The sequence below is a fragment of the Pongo abelii genome, chromosome 11, assembly GCF_028885655.2.
Source record: "Pongo abelii isolate AG06213 chromosome 11, NHGRI_mPonAbe1-v2.0_pri, whole genome shotgun sequence".
In the NCBI taxonomy this organism is placed as follows: Eukaryota; Metazoa; Chordata; class Mammalia; order Primates; family Hominidae; genus Pongo; species Pongo abelii.
Window position 1 is genome coordinate 74,569,185 of NC_071996.2, and position 18,853 is coordinate 74,588,037.

Here is an 18,853-nt window from a genome sequence, read left to right on the forward strand (position 1 = left end):
TATCATGAATTGATGTTGGATTTTGTCAAACGCTTTGTTCTACATGTATTGAATTTTTCTCATTTATTTTGTTAACATGGTATATTACATTAATTGATTTTTTTTGGATGTTAAACCAACTTTGCATTTCTGGTATAAATCCTATTTAGTTCTGGTATGTAATTCATTTTATATATTGTCAGATTTGGTTTGCTAATATTTGTTGAGGACATTTGTATCTACATTCATGAGGGATATTGATTTGTACTTTTTGTCTTAGATCCTTAGTGTCAGGGTAACTCTGGCCTCATAGAATGAGTTGGAAAGTGTTTCGTCTATTTTCTTTTTTAATGGAGATGGAGTCTCACTCTGTTGCCCAGGCAGGAGTGCAGTGGTACCACCTTGGCTCACTGCAACCTCTGCCTCCCAGGTTCAAGCGATTCTCCTGCCTCAGCCTCCCAAGTAGCTGGGACTGCAGGCCTGCACCACCACGCATGGCTAATTTTTATATTTTTAGTAGAGATGGGGTTTCACCATGTTGGCCAGGCTGGTCTCAAACTCCTGACCTCAGGTGATCCGCCCGCCTCAGCCTCCCAAAGTGCTGGGATTACAAGTGTGAGCCACTGTGCCTGGCCTGTTTCCTCTGTTTTCTAGAATAGTTTGTGAAGGATCGTCATTATGTCTTCTTCAGGTGTTTCATGGAATTTACCAGTAAAGCCATCTGGTTGTAGACTTGTCTTTGTGGGAAGATTTTTAGTTGGTAATTAAATGTCTTTGTTATAGTCAGTTCACATAGTCATTTACTTTTTGAGTCATTTTGGTAATTTGTTTCTTTCTAGAAGCTGTCTATTTCATCTAAGTTGTCTCATTTGTTGGCATAAAGTTCATGGCATATTCCCTTTTAATTCTTCTAATTTCTGTAAAGTTGGTAGGAATATCCCTTCTTTCATGCCTGATTTTGGTAAATGTTGTTTTCTCTCTTTTTTTTTCAGTCATTCTAACTAAAGGTTTGTCAATTCATCGATCATTTCAAAAACCCAACTTTGTGTTTATGTGAACTTGTCTATTTTTGTTTTCTTTTTCTTTGATTTCTACTCTATTATTATTATTGCTTCTTATTACTTTGGGTTTAATTTGCCCTTCCTTATCTAGTTAAGACTGATCTTAGGTTATATTGATTTGATGTCTTTTTTCTTTTCTTTTCTTCTTTTAGGCAGAGTCTCGCTCTGTCACCCAGGCTGGAGGGCAGTGGTGGAACCTCCACCTCCCAGGCTCAAGTAATTCTCAGGCCTCAGCCTCCTGAGCAGCTGGGACTATAGGCATGGGCCACTGCATCTAGCTCATTTTTGTATTTTTGGTAGAGACAGGGCTTCGCTTTGTTGGCCAGGCTCGTCTTGAACTCCTGGCCTCAAATGATTGGACCACTTTGACCTCCCAAAGTGCTGAGATTACAGATGTGAGCCACCATGCCTGGCCTTTCTTTTCTAATATAGACATTTAAATACCTAAATATTTACACATAATACACATTTATATATAAATATAAGCATTGATGTAGCTGCATCACATAAGTTTTTAGAAATTGTGCTTTCATTTTTATTCTTCAAAATGTTTTAATTTTCCTTGTGATTTTTTTGATCCATGGATTATTTAAAAGCTTGTTGTTCAATTTCTAAATAATGTGGATTCCCATGTTTCCTTTTGTAAAGTTTGAATTTAATTCCACTGTTGTTAAAGAACATATTTTAGGGCCAGGTGCGGTGGCTCACGCCTGTAATCCCAACACTTTGGGAGGCGGAGGCTGGCAGATCATCTGAGGTCAGGAGTTCAAGACCAGCCTGATCAACATGGAGAAACCCCATCTCTACTAAAAATACAAAATTAGCTGGGCGTGGTGGCACGTTCCTGTAATCCCAGCTACTTGAGAGGCTGAGGCAGGAGAATCGCTTGAACCTGGGAGGTGGAGGTCGTGGTGAGCCGAGATGGCACCATTGCACTCCAGCCTGGGCAACAACTGCGAAACTCTGTCTCAAAAAAAAAAAAGCCGGGAGTGGTGGCTCACGCCTGTAATTCCAGCACTTTGGGAGGCTGAGGCAGGCAGATCATGAGGTCAGGAGATCGAGACCATCCTGGCTAACATGGTGAAACCCCATCTCTACTAAAAATACAAAAAATTAGCCGGGCGTGGTGGTGAGTGCCTGTAGTCCCAGCTACTCCAGAGGGTGAGGCAGGAGAATGGTGTGAACCCGGGAGGCAGAGTTTGCAGTGAACCAAGATTACGCCACTGCACTCCAGCCTAGGCGACAGAGCAAGACTCTGTCTCCAAAAAAAAAGAACGTATTTTGTATGACTTCGGTCCTTTTTCATTTATTTATGTGATTTTATATTTAATTTTTGCATGACCTTCCAGTGAACCTTTTTCATTTATTCATTTATTCTGTTTGTCTATTTATCTACCTACCTAGCTATCTTTTGAGACAGAGTCTTGCTCTGTCGCCCACACTGGAGTGCAGTGCCACAATCATGGCTCACTGCAGCCTCAACCTCGTGGCCTCAAGTGATCCTCCTGCATCAGCCTCCCAAGTCGTTGGGCCTACAGGTGCACGCCACCACACCCAGCTAATTTTTACTTTTTTTGTAGAAACGGGGTTTTGCCATGTTGCCCAGGCTGCTCTGGAACTCCTGGGCTCAAGCAGTGCCCGCGTCTTGGCCTCCCAAAGTGCTAAGATCACAGGTGTGAGCCATCATGCCCAGCCCTTTTTCATTTATTGAGTTTTGTTTTCTGTTCAAGCTTAGAGGTCAGCAAACTTTTTTTTTTTTTTTTTAAGGATAGGTTGTATTTTATGCTTTGCAAGCTACACACAGTCTCTGTTGCATACTCTTGGTTTTTGTTGTTGTTTTGCTTGTTTTAAACAACCCTTTAGAAACCATTCTTAGTTCACATGCCATACAAAAACAGGCCACAGGCAAGATTGGCCCATGGGCCATCATAGTTTATTGATCCCTGGCTTAACATTAAGTCTTTCCTGGATGAATGTTCCTTGTACACTTGTAAAGAACATGTATTTTGCTGTTATTGAGTAGAACGTTCTGTAAATATCAGTTGGGCCAAGTTGATTAATAGTGCCTTTCAGGCCTTCTATATCTTTGCCAGTTTTCTGTCTAATTGTTCTATCGATTATTGAGAGTGTAGTATTGAAATTTCAGACTTTGTTGTATTGTCTATTTCTCCCTTTAATTCTGTCAGTATTTTCTTCATGTATTTTGGGACTCTGTTGTTAGTTGTGCATTTGTTTATAATTGTAATATCTTCCTGATGAATAAACTTTTTTATCATTATAAAATGTGCCCCTTTTTTGTCTTAAACTCTTTTTTTTAAAAAAAAAAATAGAGACAGGTTTTGCCATATTGCCCAGGCTGGTCTCAAATTCCAGAGCTCAAGCGATCTACCTGCCTTGGCCTCCCAAAGTGTTGGAATTACAGGCATGAGCCACTGCACCTGGCCTTAAACTCTATTTTGCCTAATATTAATATAGCCACTCTAGCTTGCATATAGTTTGCTTGGTATATCTTTTTTCTTTTTTTTTTTTTGAGACGAAGTCTCACTCTGTCACCCAGACTGGAGTGCAGTGGCACAATCTTGGCTCACTGCAACTTCTGCCTCCCGGGTTCAACCAGTTCTCCTCCCTTGGCCTCCCAGGTAGCTGGAATTACAGGTGCCCACCACCACACCTGGCTAATTTTTGTATTTTTAGTAGAGATGGGTTTTCACCATGTTGGTCAGGCTGGTCTCAAACTCCTGACCTCAGGTGATATGCCTGCCTCAGCCTCCCAAAGTGCTGTGATTAAAGGTGTGAGCCACAGCACCCAGCCATCTTTTTTCATCATTAGACTTTGAACCTATCCATCTTGAATCTAAAATGTTTCTCTTGTGGACAGCATATAGTTGGATCTTTTAAAATTCGGTCTGACACTCTTTGCCTTTTGATTAGAATATTTTAATATACATGCATTTAATGTAATTATTACTATGTTTGGAATTATGCCTGCCATTTTGCTGTTTGTTTTCTATATGTCTCATTTCTTTTGGTGGGGAGGGGGGACAGGGTCTTGCTCTGTCAGAGTCTGAAGTCCAGTGGCGTGATCATGGCTCACTGCAGCCTCAAACTCCTGGGCCCAAGCTGTCCTCCCCTCTCAGCCTGCCAAGTAGCTAGGACTACAGGCGTATGCCACCACGCTTTGGCTGATTTGTTTTATTTTTAGTGGAGACGAGGCCCTGCTATGTTGCCTAGGCTGGTCTTGAACTCTTGAGCTCAAGTGATCCTCCTGCCTTGGCCTCTCAAGGTGCTGGGATTACAGGTGTGAGCCACCACACCTAACCCTTTTTGTTATTTTGTTTCTTTTTTACTGCCTTCTTTTGTGTTAAATAATATTTTCTATTGAACCATTTCAATTCCTTTGTGGTTTTTTAAATTTTTTTTTTTTAAGTTATTTTCTTAGGCTGGGCTCAGTGACTAATGCCTATAATCCCAATACTTTGGGAGGCCAAGGAGGGAGGATCACTTGAGGCCAGGAGTTTCAGACCAGTCTAGGCAACATAGCAAGACCCTATCTCTTTACCAAAAAAAAAAAAAAAAAAAAAAAGAATTAGCAGAGTATGGTGGCACACATCTGTAGTCCTAGCTACTCAGTAGGATTACATCTTTTTTTTTTTCTTTTCTTTTTTTTTTTTTTTTTTTTTTTTTGAGGCAGAGTTTTACTCCTGTTGCCCAGGCTGGAGTGCAAAGGTGTGACCTGGGCTCACTGCAACCTCCGCCTCCCAAGTTCAAGCAATTCTCCTGCTTTAGCCTCCCGAGTAGCTGGGACTAAAGGTACATGCCACCGCACCTGGTTAAATTTTTGTACATTTTGGTCCCATACTCCTGAGCTCAAGCAGTCTACCTGCTTTGGCCTCCAAAAATGCTGTGATTACAGGCATGAGCCACCGTTCCTGGCCACATCCTTATGTATTACTATAAGCCAAACACTGGTTTATAATTATTGCTTTATGTAATTGTCTTTTAAATTAGTTGAGAGAAGAAAAGAGAAAAAATAATCTAACTTTTATATATACTAACTTTTATATATATTTTTATGAGTATTCTTAATTTCTTCATGTAGATTTCAGTGGTACTATGTTCTTTTAGCCTGAAGGAGTTCTTTAATACTTCTTTTGGGCAGGTCAGCTTGCAGCAGATTTCCTCAGTCTTTGGTTTTCTGGGAATATCTTTATTTCACCTTTATTTTAAAGGATAGTTTTGCTGGATACAGAATTCTTGGTTGATAGGTTTTTTTTCTCCTGTTGGTACTTTGAATATGTCATCCCACTGACTTCTGACCTCCTTGGTTTCTAATGAGTCATTTTTCTCTTGCTGCTTTAAAGATTTTCTGTTTCTCTCACTTTTGACAGTTTGATTATGATATGTTTGGGTGTAGATCTCTTTATGTTTTTCCTAGTTGAAGTTTGAGCTTCTTAGATGTGTTGACCAGTGTTTTTCATCAAATTTGGGAAGTTTTTGACCATTATTTCTTCAAGTATTTTTTCTGTTCCTTCCTCTCCTCTCTTATATGCTTGAACAATTTTAATGTAGGGTGGTGTCAGAGTTCAGTTTATATTTTATAACGCAGGGGAGAACAGGTAAGGAGAATGAGTTAAAAAAAGGTTATTAGTTGACAAAAATACTGGTGGAAGCAGATAAAAGAAATAAATGTCCTCCAGGTTTCTGGGTGGCTTGTATAACTGGATGATGCAGGTAAATTAAAGTGAGAAAAGACTGAAGAATGGGATAGGGTGACAAATTACATAACAGTCTTAGGTTTACTTTATTTTCTGTGTAAGTCTGTATTTTACTTATTTTGTTTTACTGTTGATTTCACCATTCTTAATAGATCATAATTTCATCCCAAATTGATGCAGTGACTTGATTTCAATTCTTACTATTTTAAAGTCATAGTCAAATAGCACTTAATAACTACATGCATATGATGTGTATAATTAACTGTGGCATAGAAGCATAAAAAAGGTATTTAGTACAAATCAGTTGAATGAATGAATGTGTTTCTTGGAATCATAAGACATTACCCTGTCTCAGGCTTTTTTAAAAAATAGCTTTATTGGTATATAATTAACACATCATACAATTCATTCACTTATAGTAGACAGTTTTAAGATGATATTTACAGCACAACCATCACCATAATCTTTTTGTTGGTCTGAGACAGTCTCATTCTGTCACCCAGGCTGGAGTGCAGTAGTGTGATTGCAGCTCACTGCAACCTCTGCCTCCTGAGTTCAAGCAACTCTCATGCGTCAGACTCCTGAGTAGCTGGGATCACAGGCATGTGCCACCACACCTGGCTAATTTTTGTATTTTTAGTAGAGACGGTGTTTTGCCATGTTGGCCAGGCTGGCCTCGAACTTCTAGTCTCAAGAGATCTGTCCACCTCTGCCTCCCAAAGTGCTAGCAGCCCTAGCGAATAATCTAATTTTGGAATATTCTGTTCCCCCATAAAAGAAACCCCCAAAAGAAGTCCCTGTTAGCACTCCTTTCCTCCCCTCAACTCCTATCCCTAGGCAACCACTAATCTACTTTCTGTCTCTATAAATTTGCCTATTCTGAACATTGGAATCATGCAATATATGACTAGTTTCTTTCACATAGCATAATGTTTTCAAGGTGCATTCTTATAGCATATAACAGTACTTCATTTCTTCTTATTGCCAAATAATATTCCATTGTGTGGTTATGTCATTTTATTCATTGGTCAGTTGAACATTTTAGATTATTCCCACTTTTTGGCTCTTATGAATGAATAATGCTACTAGGAACAGTCATGTACAAATTTTTATGTGAACCTGTGTTTTCATATCTCTTGGGCATATACCTAAGACTGGAAATTATGGGAAATCTGGTAACTATGTTTAACTTTTTGAGGAATCACCAGACTATTTTCCAAAATGGCTACACCATTTTACATTTCCATTACCAGTGTATCAGGGTTTCGGTTTCTCCACATCTTCATCAATACCTGTTACTGTGTTTTTAATTCTAGCCATCCTTGTAGGTATGAAGTGGTATATCATTGTGGTTTAGATTCACATTTCCTGTGGCTAGGGAGACTGTGCATCTTTTCATGTGTTTATTATCCACTTGTATATATCTTATTGATAAATGTCAATTTAGATCCTTTGCCCATTTTTTAGTTGGGTCTTTTTTTTTTTTTTTTTTTTTTTTACCAGATTATAAGAGTTTTTATACCAATTTATATGAATCTGGATACAAGTGCTTTATTAGATACATGATTTGCAAATAGTCTCCCACTCTGTATGTTATTTTTTTCATTTTCTTACTGGTATCATTTGAAACACAAGAGTTTTAAAATTTTTGTCACCTAGTTTATCTGTTTTTTCTTTTGTTGCTTATGCTTTGGTCTCATTATCTAAGAAACCATTGTCTAACCAAAGGTCATGAAGATTTACTCCTGTGTTTTCTTCTAAGAGTTTTATAGTTTTACCTCTTAAATTTAGGACTATGATCAATTTTGGTTAGTTTTTATGTATAGTGTGAGGAAAGGGAATCCCACTTTATTCTTTTGATGAGAGAGATCCAATTGTCCCATCACCATTTGTTGAAAAGACTCTTCTTTCCCCCATTGAATTGTCTTTGCAACCTTCTCCAAGATTAACTGACCTAAATCTATGGTTTTATTTCTGGACTATCAGTTCAGTTCCATTCATGTGTATGTCTGTCCTTATGCTAGTGTCACATGGTCTTGATTATCATAGGTTTGAAGTAAGTTTTGAAATCAGAAAGTGTTGAGTCCTTCAAGTTTTTTTTTTTTTTTTTTTTTTTCCCCAGATGAAGTTGCTCTGTTGCCCAGGCTGGAGTGCAGTGGCACAATCTTGGCTTACTGCAACCTCTGCCACCTGGGTTCAAGTGATTCTTCTGCCTCAGCCTCCCAAGTAGCTGGGATTACAGGCACCCACCACCACGCCCGGCTGATTTTTGTATTTTTAGTAGAGACGGGGTTTCACCATGTTGGCCAGGCTGGTCTCGAACTCCTAACCTCGTGATCCACCTGCCTTAGCCTCCCAAAGTGCTGGGATTACAGATGTGAGCCACCGTGCCCAGCCTGCTCTTTTTCAATATTGTTTTGGCTATTCTGGGTCCTTTGTCTTTCTGTATGAATTTTTTCCTTTTTTTTTTTTTGAGACAGTCTCTGTCACCCAGGCTGGAGTGCAATAGCGCAATCTTGGCTCACTCACTACAACCTCCGCCTCCAAGAGTCAAGTGATTCTCATGCTTCAGCCTCCTGAGTAGCTGGGAGGAATGTGCATAACCACACCTGGCTAATTTGTTTGTTTGTTTGTTTGTTTGGAGAAGGAGTCTCGCTCTGTTGCCCAGGCTGGAGTACAGTGGTGCGATCTCAGCTCACTGCAGCATCCACCTCCCAGGTTCAAGCAATTCTCCTGCCTCAGTTTCCTGAGTAGCTGAGATTACAGGCATGCACCACCATGCTTGGCTAATTTTTGTATTTTTAGTAGAGACAGGGTTTCACCGTGTTGGCCAGGCTGTTCTCGAACTCCTGACCTCAGGTGATCTGCCTGCCTTGGCCTCCCAAAGTGCTGGGATTACAGACATGAGCCACTGCGCCCAGCCTAATTTTTGTATTTTTAGTGGAGATGGGATTTTGTCGTGTTGGCCAGGCTGGTCTCTAACTCCTGGCCTCAAGTGATCTGCCTGCCTCAGGTCTCCCAAAGTGCTGAGATTACAGGCGTGTGCCACTGTGCCTGATCTGTTCATCCAAATTTGAATCTCTCATTTGCACAGCTACTTTAATTGGAATCAAAACTAAGATGCATGTGATACCATGCCAGTTAAAAAGTTTAAATTTGAGGCTGGGCGCAGTCACTTATGCTTGTAATCCTAGCACTTTGGGAGGCTGAGGCGAGTCGATCACTTGAGCCCAGGAATTCGAGACCAGCCTGGGCAATATGGTGAAACCCTGTCTCTACAAAAAATACAAAAATTAGTCGAGTGTGGTGGCGGGAGCCTGTAGTCCTAGCTACTAGGGAGGCTGAAATAGGAGGATCACCTGATCCTGGGAGGTTGAGGCTGTTGTGAGCCATGATCATGCCACTACACTCCAGCTTGAGTAACAGAGTGAGACTCTGTCTCAAAGAAAAAAAAAAGTTTAAATTTGAAATGGGTAGCTCTTGATTCACAAATATTAATACAAATGTCTTTGCAAAAGGATTGGATTTATTATTTTGACAAAGATAATAGTTTTATTTATAAGGAATAATCCTTTCATGTTGTAACTTTTGTATGTGTAATTTTTTAAAGAATATTTGCCTTCCTAGCCTAGCATATATGTTGAGATTGCAAATGATGAAGAAATTATATTGACCATCAGGGAAATGTTAATATTATTCTGCTTTATTTATTTAGCGGAAGATCCATCCAAAAGCTATGTAAAATTACGAGACTTTGTGCTTGTGAAGCTTTGTCAAGATTTGCCCTGTTTTTCCCGGGAAAAATTAATGCAAGGATTCAATGAAGATATGGCGATAGAGGCACAACAGAAGTTCAAAATAAATAAGGTATTTTTATTCTGTAGGAGGAAAACATTTAAATTACAAACAAATTTTTGAAGTGTATACCTTAACTAAAATATTATAAGGACATTAAGAATACATGTGTGGGAACCAGCAATGGTTAACAGTACAGCTTTGAAGCCAAATTGCCTGAGTTCAAATCTAGCTCCAACACTTGCTCTGTGATTTATGGCAATTTAATTTACCTTGTGCCTCAGTTTCCTCATTAATAAAATGGGAAGATAATAGGTGTTATTGCTATATTAAGCATAACAAGCAGAGGAAAGATGGATAATAGGATCTTATTTTTACTCTTTAAAGTAGTTGTACCCCTGGAGACATTATTGTTGGGAAGAAGGGTTGAAGTAAAACACGTATTTCATTTTATATACTTTTATATATTTATTTAAATTTTAAAGTGGTAAATGTCTGAAGATAGGTACAGAAAAAATAATATGGAAGTTCAGAGAAGGAAGTTTATTACATTTATGTAAGCAAGGAAATCAGTGGTTATTTCATAGAAAGGATGGCATTTGATGTAAACCTTGAAGAATGAGTAGGATTTGGATTATGAAAGTATGTGGGATGGGCTGGGAGTGGTGGCTCACGCCTGTAATCCCAGCACTTTGGGAGGCCGAGGCGGACAGATCATGAGGTCAGGACATCGAGACCATCCTGGCTAACATGGTGAAACCCCATCTCTACTAAAAATACAAAAAAGCTGGTCATGGTGGCATGCGCCTGTAGTCCCAGCTACTCGGTAGGCTGAGGCAGGAGAATTACTTGAACCTGGGGAGGCGAAGGTTGCAGTGAGCCGAGATGGTGCCACTACACTCCAGCCTGGGCGACCGAGCGAGACTCCATCTCAAAAAAAAAAGAAAAATTTGTTTAGGCCGGGCGAGGTGGCTCATGCCTGTAATCCCAGCACTTTGGGAGGCCGAGGTGGGTGGATCACGAGGTCAGGAGTTCGAGACCAGCCTGTCCAATATGGTGAAACCATGTCTCTACTACAAATACAAAAATTAGCTGGGCGTGGTGGCGCGTGCCTGTAATCCCAGCTACTCAGGAGGCTGAGGCAGAAGAATCGCTTAAACCTGGGAGGCGGAGGTTGCAGTGAGCCGAAATCATGCCACTACACTCCAGCCTGGGCAACAGAGAGAGACTGCATCTTAAAAAAAAAAAAAAAAGAAAAGAAATTTGTTTAATAGCTCAGCTTTTAAAAGAAAGGGCATATGAATATATATATATATTTCTAATGGTGCTTTCTTAAAAAAGGAATTCAAACTCCCTACCTAGAGCACAAAGAGCCCATGATAATCTGGACCCTGCCTACCTTGCTAGCTTCAGCCTATTAGTACTTTGCCACATGCTCTGGCTGCTTTGCCACATGCTCTGGCTTTACTGATCTAGCTATTTCCCAACTCTGCCACATCCTTCTTCCTTCTGTATTCCTTTACATATTCTGTTCTCTTTACCTGAAATACTCCCTTTTCCTAATTGCCTGGCCAGATAGTACTCATTTTTTCAGGTTCAACTCAGGTTCCCTTCCAGGAAGTCAGAAAATATTACCTTCCCAACCTACCCATACTCCTTGCCCAAATAAATATATAAGTGAAACAACACCAACAGAAAAACTGTGGTTCTCCTTTGGCTTCAGTGCTACCAAAAACTTCCTGATTCTTCTGATATTTCCTTGATACCATTTGTCTTTTTTTTTCCTTTTCCTTTTTTTTTTGAGACAGGGTCTCTTGCTCTGTCACCTGAGGTAGAGTACAGTGGTGTAATCATGGCTCACTGCAGCCTCAACCTCCTGGGCTCAAATGACTCTCCCACCTCAGCCTCCCAAGTAGCTGGGACTGCAGGGGTACACCACCACACCTGGCTAATTTTTGTAGAGACAGGGTTCCTACAGGCTGTTCTCAAACTGCTAGGCTCAAGCGATCTGTCCACCTTGGCCTCCCAAAGCGCTGGAACTACAGGCGTGAGCCACCATGACCAGCCCTGTCTGCTTTTTAACTGTCACTGTACTACCAGGTTTCTGACCTTTCTCCTTTTATCACTGTATATGCTTTCCTCAGGTGACCTTAACCAGCCTTATGGTTTTAACTCTTACCTATATACTGACATTGCTTAAATCCTTGCCCTTAGACTAGAATTTTCTTCAGATTTTCTATTTTCTGCTGCCTCCTAAATCTCTCCTAGGCTGTGAAAACTCACATTTTCATGTCCTTCTCTAAGTCAGTTTTTCCTCTCATATGTTTCTAGAGTCCTTGTCCCCTTGGTCTTCTTACTTGTGCTGTTCCAGTTCATGCCCTCATCGTTTTTTATCTGATGTAATAACTCAGCTTCTTGATTGGTCTCTCTGCACTTCTTTTTGCTACCATTTCTTTGTAGCTGAAAGAGTGACTTATTTAAAACTCAAAATTTGTGCATATTGCTTACATTCCTATTTAAAATCTGTCAGGAAGGCTGGGGCAGTGGCTCATGCCAGTAATTCTAATACTTTGGGAGGTTGAGGCAGGAGGATTGCTTGAAGCTGGGAGTTGAAGACCAGCCTGGGCAACAAAGTGAGACCCCATTTCTACAAAAAAAAAAAAAAAAAAAAAAAAAAGCCGGGTGTGGTGTGTATGCCTATAGTCCCAGCTGCTCAGGAGGCTGAGGTGGGAGGATGGCTTGAGTCTAGGAGGTTGAGGCTGCAGTGAACTATGATCATGCCACATTAAATTATCCATACCATAATCATTTGTGTTACCCACTAGACTGCTTGAGGGCAACTACTTTTATTGCTTTTCCTCTGGTTTCTAGCACAATTCCTTGCTCATGGCAGATATTAAATATATCCTGTGTTCTTTTGGGAAAGTGTCATTATTTTTACTTTGAAAATGTTCACATTTTCTTTTGTTTCATTCTAGCAACATGCTAGAAGAGTTTATGAAATTCTTCGACTACTGGTAACTGACATGAGTGATGCCGAACAATACAGAAGCTATAGACTGGATATTAAAAGAAGACTAATTAGCCCATATAAGGTAGGACTTTCAAGAATCTTAAACACTGTATTCTTTTCACTGTTTAAAACAGAAGAAAAGCTACCAAATGCCAGTATATGAGACAGTCCAAGTCATTTTGTAAAATTAACTTTTACAAAAGTAGAAATATTCTTCCAGTAATTTATAAAAATTCTCACTCATGGCCAGGCGTGGTGGCCCACACCTGTAATCCCAGCACTTAGGGAGGCCAAGGCGGGTGGATCACCTCAGGTCAGAAGTTCAAGACCAGCCTGGCCAACGTGGTGAAACCCTGTCTCTACTAAAAATACAAAAATTAATCAGGCTTGGTGGTGGGCGCCTGTAATCCCAGTGACTTGGGAGGCTGAAGCAGGAGAATCGCTTGAACCCGGGAGGTGGAGGTTGCTGTGAGCCAAGATTGCACCATTGCACTCCAGCCTGGGTGACAAGAGCAAAACTCCGTCTGAAAAAAAAGAAAAAAAAAAGAAAAAAACCCGGGTGCAGTGGCTCACGCCTGTAATCCCAGCACTGTGGGAGGCCGAGGTAAGTGGATCACTTGAGGTCAGGAGTTCAAGACCACCCTGGGCAACATGGCGAAACCCTATCTCTACTAAAAATACAAAAATTAGTTGGGCATGATAACACGTGCCTGTAATCCCAGCTGTTTGAGAGGCTGAGGCATGAGAATCACTTGAACCCAAGAGGTGGAGGTTGCAGTGAGCTGAGATTGTGCCACTGCACTTCAGCCTGGGCGACAGAATGAAACTGTGTCTCAGAACAAACAAACAAACAAACAAACTTATCCCAAGGATAGTCTACCATGGTTAGCTTTTCTTTCATTTGCATGCATCTTTAAAAAATCTGAATGCCTAGTCTCTTCCCTAACAAATTATCTTGTTTTTCCCAAGTTTCTTGTCTTCTCAGTTGTTATATATATATTCTCTTTTTTCTCTCTTCCCAGATAAAAGCAAAGTTTTATATATATATATATATTCTCTTTGCTTTTGCTTTCTTCTTCCTAAAAATAGCCTTTGTTGCTATTTATTAATATAATCTCTGTACTTCACCATAGCCGAAACCATGTTAGTACTATTATATTTTTAAACATTCTTCTTGCCCTTTTTTCTCACTTCTTTGTCATCTTCCATATCCCTCCTAGATCAAATTGGCCTTATCATTTGGACATTGTCAGGATGGATATTGTTTATGCCACCTTATGTGAATGAAAATTTGCTATCTAGGCCAGGTGTGGTGGCTCATGCCTGTAATCCCAGCACTTTGGGGGGCCGAGGTGGGCAGGTCACCAGAGCTCAGGAGTTCAAGACCAGCCTGGCCAACATGGCAAAACCTCGCCTCTACTAAAAGTACAAAAATTAGTTGGGTGTGGTGGTGGGTACCTGTAATCCCAGCTACTTGGGAGGCTGAGGCAAGGACATCATTGAACTCGGGAGGCAGAGGTTGCAGTGAGCTGAGATCACACCACTGCAATCCAGGCTGGGCAACGGAGCAAGACTCCATCTCAAAAAAAAAAAAAAAAAAAAAAAAATTAAAAAAAAAAAAAGGCCAGGTGTGGTGGTTCATGTCTATAATCCCAGCAATTTGGGAGGCTGAGGCCGGCAGATCATCTGAGGTCAGGAGTTTGAGACCAGCCTGGCCAACATGGTGAAACCCTGTGTCTACTAAAAATACAAAAATTAGCCAGGCATGGTGGGAGGTGCCTGTAATCCCAGCTACTCCGGAGGCTGAGACAGGAGAATTGCTTGAACCTGGGAGGCAAAGGTTGCAGTGAGCCAAGATTGTGCCATTGTACTCCAGCCTGGGTGACAAGAGCAAAACTCCATCTCAAAAAAGAAGAAAATTTGTCATCTAGTTGCAGCTGAGTAGTGGGCTGATTGGCAGAATATTTAATTTATTCAACAGATAATTATTGAGTACAGTTGCTCAATGATGAAATGTCGCTACATTTATATATACTGTACCTATAGGGTTATACATCACAATAGCTGGGAACATAAATGACCAAGTTGAATCTGCATTACAATTTGAGAAAGTAAATTAACTAACTAGATCAGGTACACGTAGTTGTGGTTTTCCTTTGTAAATTTAAAGAAAATTTAAGTTTTATTTGCCATGGATTCTGCTTTATAGAGCCAGTCTTGAATGCTGATGGTTCATTGGCTGACACTACTTGCTGAATCCCAACTTTTCCTTCATAGCGTCTTTTTACTGTGCAGGGCAATTGTATTTCCTAATTTGTCATTGTAATTCTGTTCATATTCTGAATATAAAATTATTATTTGCCTATGACTAAATCATTTTATCTTGAATTCATACACAGATGTATGAATAGTTCCTCATAGTGTCATTTCATTGCAGTTTAATAGTTTTTCTGTTTTACAGACCATCATCTGCATATAGCAGGTTTGTAATAAATTATAATGGTCTCCTCAAAAATTGTCCAAAGTAGCATTTTATTATTTGATGTTATCAATTCAGAAACATCAGAAAATGGGTAGAAATGGTACTTTCCAAAGGTTTTGATCTTTAAGTAATATTTGTTAGCTAGAAAATGTCTTAATGATGAAATTTGGGCACAGAGAACAGTATAAATAGATGGCAACATTTAAGAGTATTAAGATTTTACTAAAGTAAAATAATTTATTGAATTATATATTTTAGATATTAGTGTGACTTTTATATAAAATATAACAAGTGAAAGATAGAAATTCTGAGTACAAATAGTAGTCACACAGCTAATGCCAAATAATGGGAATCCCTGTAGTTCATAAGTGCAAGTATTTTCTACTCTTAAAGAATGATAATTCTTTTTTATATTATTATTAAGTACCTTTACCTGTCCAGCCAGTTCACCAGTCTAAAAGGCCAGAACTGGGCCGGGTGTGGTGGCTCATGGCTGTAATCCCAACAGTTTGGGAGGCCAAGGTGGGTGGATCACTTGGGCCCAGGAGTTCTAGAACAGTATATCCGAAACATGAAAGCTTCATATTTGCAATAATGCCACCCAACCAGGGATCTTGGAGTTATTCTTCATTCTTCCTTCCTCATATCACCCAGTATTTTCTCCTCTAAATCTGCCCTGTCCTCTCCATCTCTGCTGCTGCTGACTTGATCTAGGCTTTCATCAACTCTGGCATGAACTACTGCAGTAGCTGCCCAGTCCTCCAGTCCCATCCTAAACATCTCTGACACAGTGTCCTGCATAAAAGTTGTTATCAGCTACCTGTTGCAAACTCCTCAGCATAGCGGTATCCTAAGTCAAACCGGGAGGGTTTAGTATGGTAATGTATGTCTGGAACTTAATAAAGACTCAAATGCTAGTTAATATATTTTTAAAGTATAGCAGTTTTCCATTTGTCTTTCTGAAACATTTCTAACAGTTTATGTTAAAATTAGCGTGTGGCCCATAAGTACTTCACTGGGTGGAATTGAAAATGTAATTAATTAATGATTGAATAGTAAAATGAAGAATAATAGCACTTAATCTCAGTTGTCTTTCTTCAGCTAATGTCTTTTATTTATTAAACAAGTACTTTAGTGTCTATACTGCCCAGAGTTCTTTAAAGTTTTGGAGGGGGCTGCTAGTCACATGTCTATATTTACCATCATTGGACACAAATACCAGGTCTTCTTGTTAACTCTTTTTAGAGGGTTTGCAATTCATGGTTAACATTATGTTTAAGCTTCCCTAAAAAAAAAAAAAAAAAAAAAAAACAGTGTGGGACAAGTTTGGGCATATTCATACTATTCTTATTTTTAACATTGGAGACTTAAAATTGTAAGACTATAAGGAAATATATTTGCTTTCTTCATCTAACAAATAATTGTTTGTCACTTAGAAAAAGCAGAGAGATCTTGCTAAGATGAGAAAATGTCTCAGACCAGAAGAACTGACAAACCAGATGAACCAAATAGAAATAAGCATGCAACATGAACAGCTGGAAGAGAGTTTTCAGGAACTAGTGGAAGATTACCGGCGTGTTATTGAACGACTTGCTCAAGAGTAAAGATTATACTGCTCTGTACAGGAAGCTTGCAAATTTTCTGTACAATGTGCTGTGAAAAATCTGATGACTTTAATTTTAAAATCTTGTGACATTTTGCTTATACTAAAAGTTATCTATCTTTAGTTGAATATTTTCTTTTGGAGAGATTGTATATTTTAAAATACTGTTTAGAGTTTATGAGCATATATTGCATTTAAAGAAAGATATAGCTTCTGAAATACTACTGCAATTGCTTCCCTTCTTAAACAGTATAATAAATGCTTAGTTGTGATATGTTAATGTGTGATGATATGATTCTTAAATACTTACAATAAACCTCATTCTTAAATACTTATCATTCCTTCCACACTTTGCTTCTAAGATTTTACATCTGACACCTTTAAAACATTTCTTTAAGGTTATCCTGGTAATTTTATTTTTTCAATATGATTTTTCTTTCTTTTTTAACTTTTAGGTTCCGGGGTACAGTGGAGGTTTGTTACATAGGTAAACTAGTGTCTCGGGGGTTTCTTGTACAGATTATTTCAGCACCCAGGTACTAGGCCTAGTACCCAATAGTTAATTTTTCTGCTCTTCTCCCAACCTCCACCTTCAAGTAGGCCCCAGTATCGGTTGTTCCCTTCTTTGTGTCCATGTGTTCTCATCATTTACTCCCACTTGTTAAGTAAGAACATATAGTATTTGGTTTTCTGTGCCTGTGTTAGTTTGCTAAGGACAATGGCTTCCAGCTCCATCTATGTCCTGGCAAAATACATGATCTTGTTCTTTTTTATGACTGCATAGTATTCTATGGTGTGTATATACCACATTTTCTTTATCCGATCTGTCACTGATGGACATTTAGGTTGATTCCATGTCTTTGCTATTGTGAATAGTGCTGCAGTGAATGTTTGCATGCGTGTGTCTTTATGGTAGAATGATTGATATTCCTGAGTATCTACCTAGTAATGGAATTGCTGGGTCAAATGGTAGTTCTGTTTTTAGCTCTTTGAGGAATTGCCACACTGCTTTCCACAGTGGTTGGACTAATTTATACTCCCGCCAACGGTTTATAAGTGTTCCCTTTTCTCCACTACCTTGCCAGCATCTGTTATTTTTTGACTTTAATAACAGCCATTCTGACTGGTGTAAGATGGTATCTCATTGTGGTTTTGATTTACATTTCTCTAATGATCAGTGGTATTGGGCTTTTATTCATATGCTTATTGGCTACACGTATGTCTTCTTTGAAAAGCGTCTGTTCACGTCTCTTTTTAATGGGGTTGTTTGGTTTTTTCCTTGTAATTTGTTTTAAGTTCTTAATGATTTTTCATAATAGGAAATGTTATTAGTGTAGGTTTTATTTTGTTTTAAATAAAATCCTATTAACTCTAAACTGTTTGGGAAGGCAGGTAAGAGGGAAATCAAACTAGATACAGCCTAAAAGCCAAAATTTTGGCATCAAATATTATTTGAAGATAACTTAGAAGTTAGCATAAACATTCTATAAATAAAAATAGAAGATAGAAATCAGTGTATAAAAATCCAATTTACACATCATTATTAAAATATATCTTGTGTAAAATGAGATGCCCATCTGTTCGGATTTGCTGTAAGGTTACCAAGGTATTGAAATACAGCAAGAAAAAATAATGACAAACTGCTTAATATAGTCTTGTTTTTAATGAAGTAGAGTATAAATAGATTGCTGGAAACAGAATCATTCACAGTAAAAGTTTGAGATGTTTATAATGTATGCTAGTAAACAAGGTATTATATAACAAAAACAGGATGTAAGTTGAAATTTACTTTTAAAAATCTGATTTGATGGATGCTTGGGGCAGAATCCCAAGTTGGACAGGCATTATCTTGTCCTTTGATAAATTTCCATCCGTAAAATCTGTCAGAGAAGTAAAGTAACTGGTAGCCTCTGGACACAAAATAGCTGTGGCCAGCAGCATACCAACAGCACTACTGTTCCCTTAAAATGAGGGAGCTATAAAAGTTTCAAACCATCTCATCTTAGAAGCCTGTATATAGATAAAACTTGACTTCTGAGAGATTATATCTGTGTACATAATTTGCTACAGATAAAATGAACTAGTTCAGTTAAAATCCTTTCTGAAATGATATGAAAGCAATTTGTCTTTCATCTAAATTGGCTAATTTTTAATATTTTTATTGACAGTTCACAACTGATACTTAAAGATGAGCTCTGAAGAAAG

General features: G+C 38.9%; 2 protein-coding genes across 4 annotated transcripts in view; one reads left to right on the forward strand and one right to left on the reverse strand.

Moving 5' to 3' along the window:
* HAT1 (histone acetyltransferase 1) overlaps nucleotides 1-16,928 on the forward strand; it is a 72,051-nt gene extending 55,123 nt beyond the window's left edge. For all 3 annotated transcript variants that reach the window (XM_002812587.4, XM_054549494.2, XM_024243180.2), the window contains exons 9-11: nucleotides 9,471-9,622; nucleotides 12,529-12,645; nucleotides 16,482-16,928. In XM_002812587.4, coding sequence (XP_002812633.2) covers nucleotides 9,471-9,622; nucleotides 12,529-12,645; nucleotides 16,482-16,649 — 437 coding nt within the window. In that variant the 3' untranslated portion in view covers nucleotides 16,650-16,928. The remainder of the gene's footprint in view (nucleotides 1-9,470; nucleotides 9,623-12,528; nucleotides 12,646-16,481) is intronic.
* SLC25A12 (solute carrier family 25 member 12) overlaps nucleotides 1-18,853 on the reverse strand; it is a 231,256-nt gene that overhangs the window by 197,851 nt on the left and 14,552 nt on the right. The gene's annotated exons all lie outside the window — the stretch shown is intronic.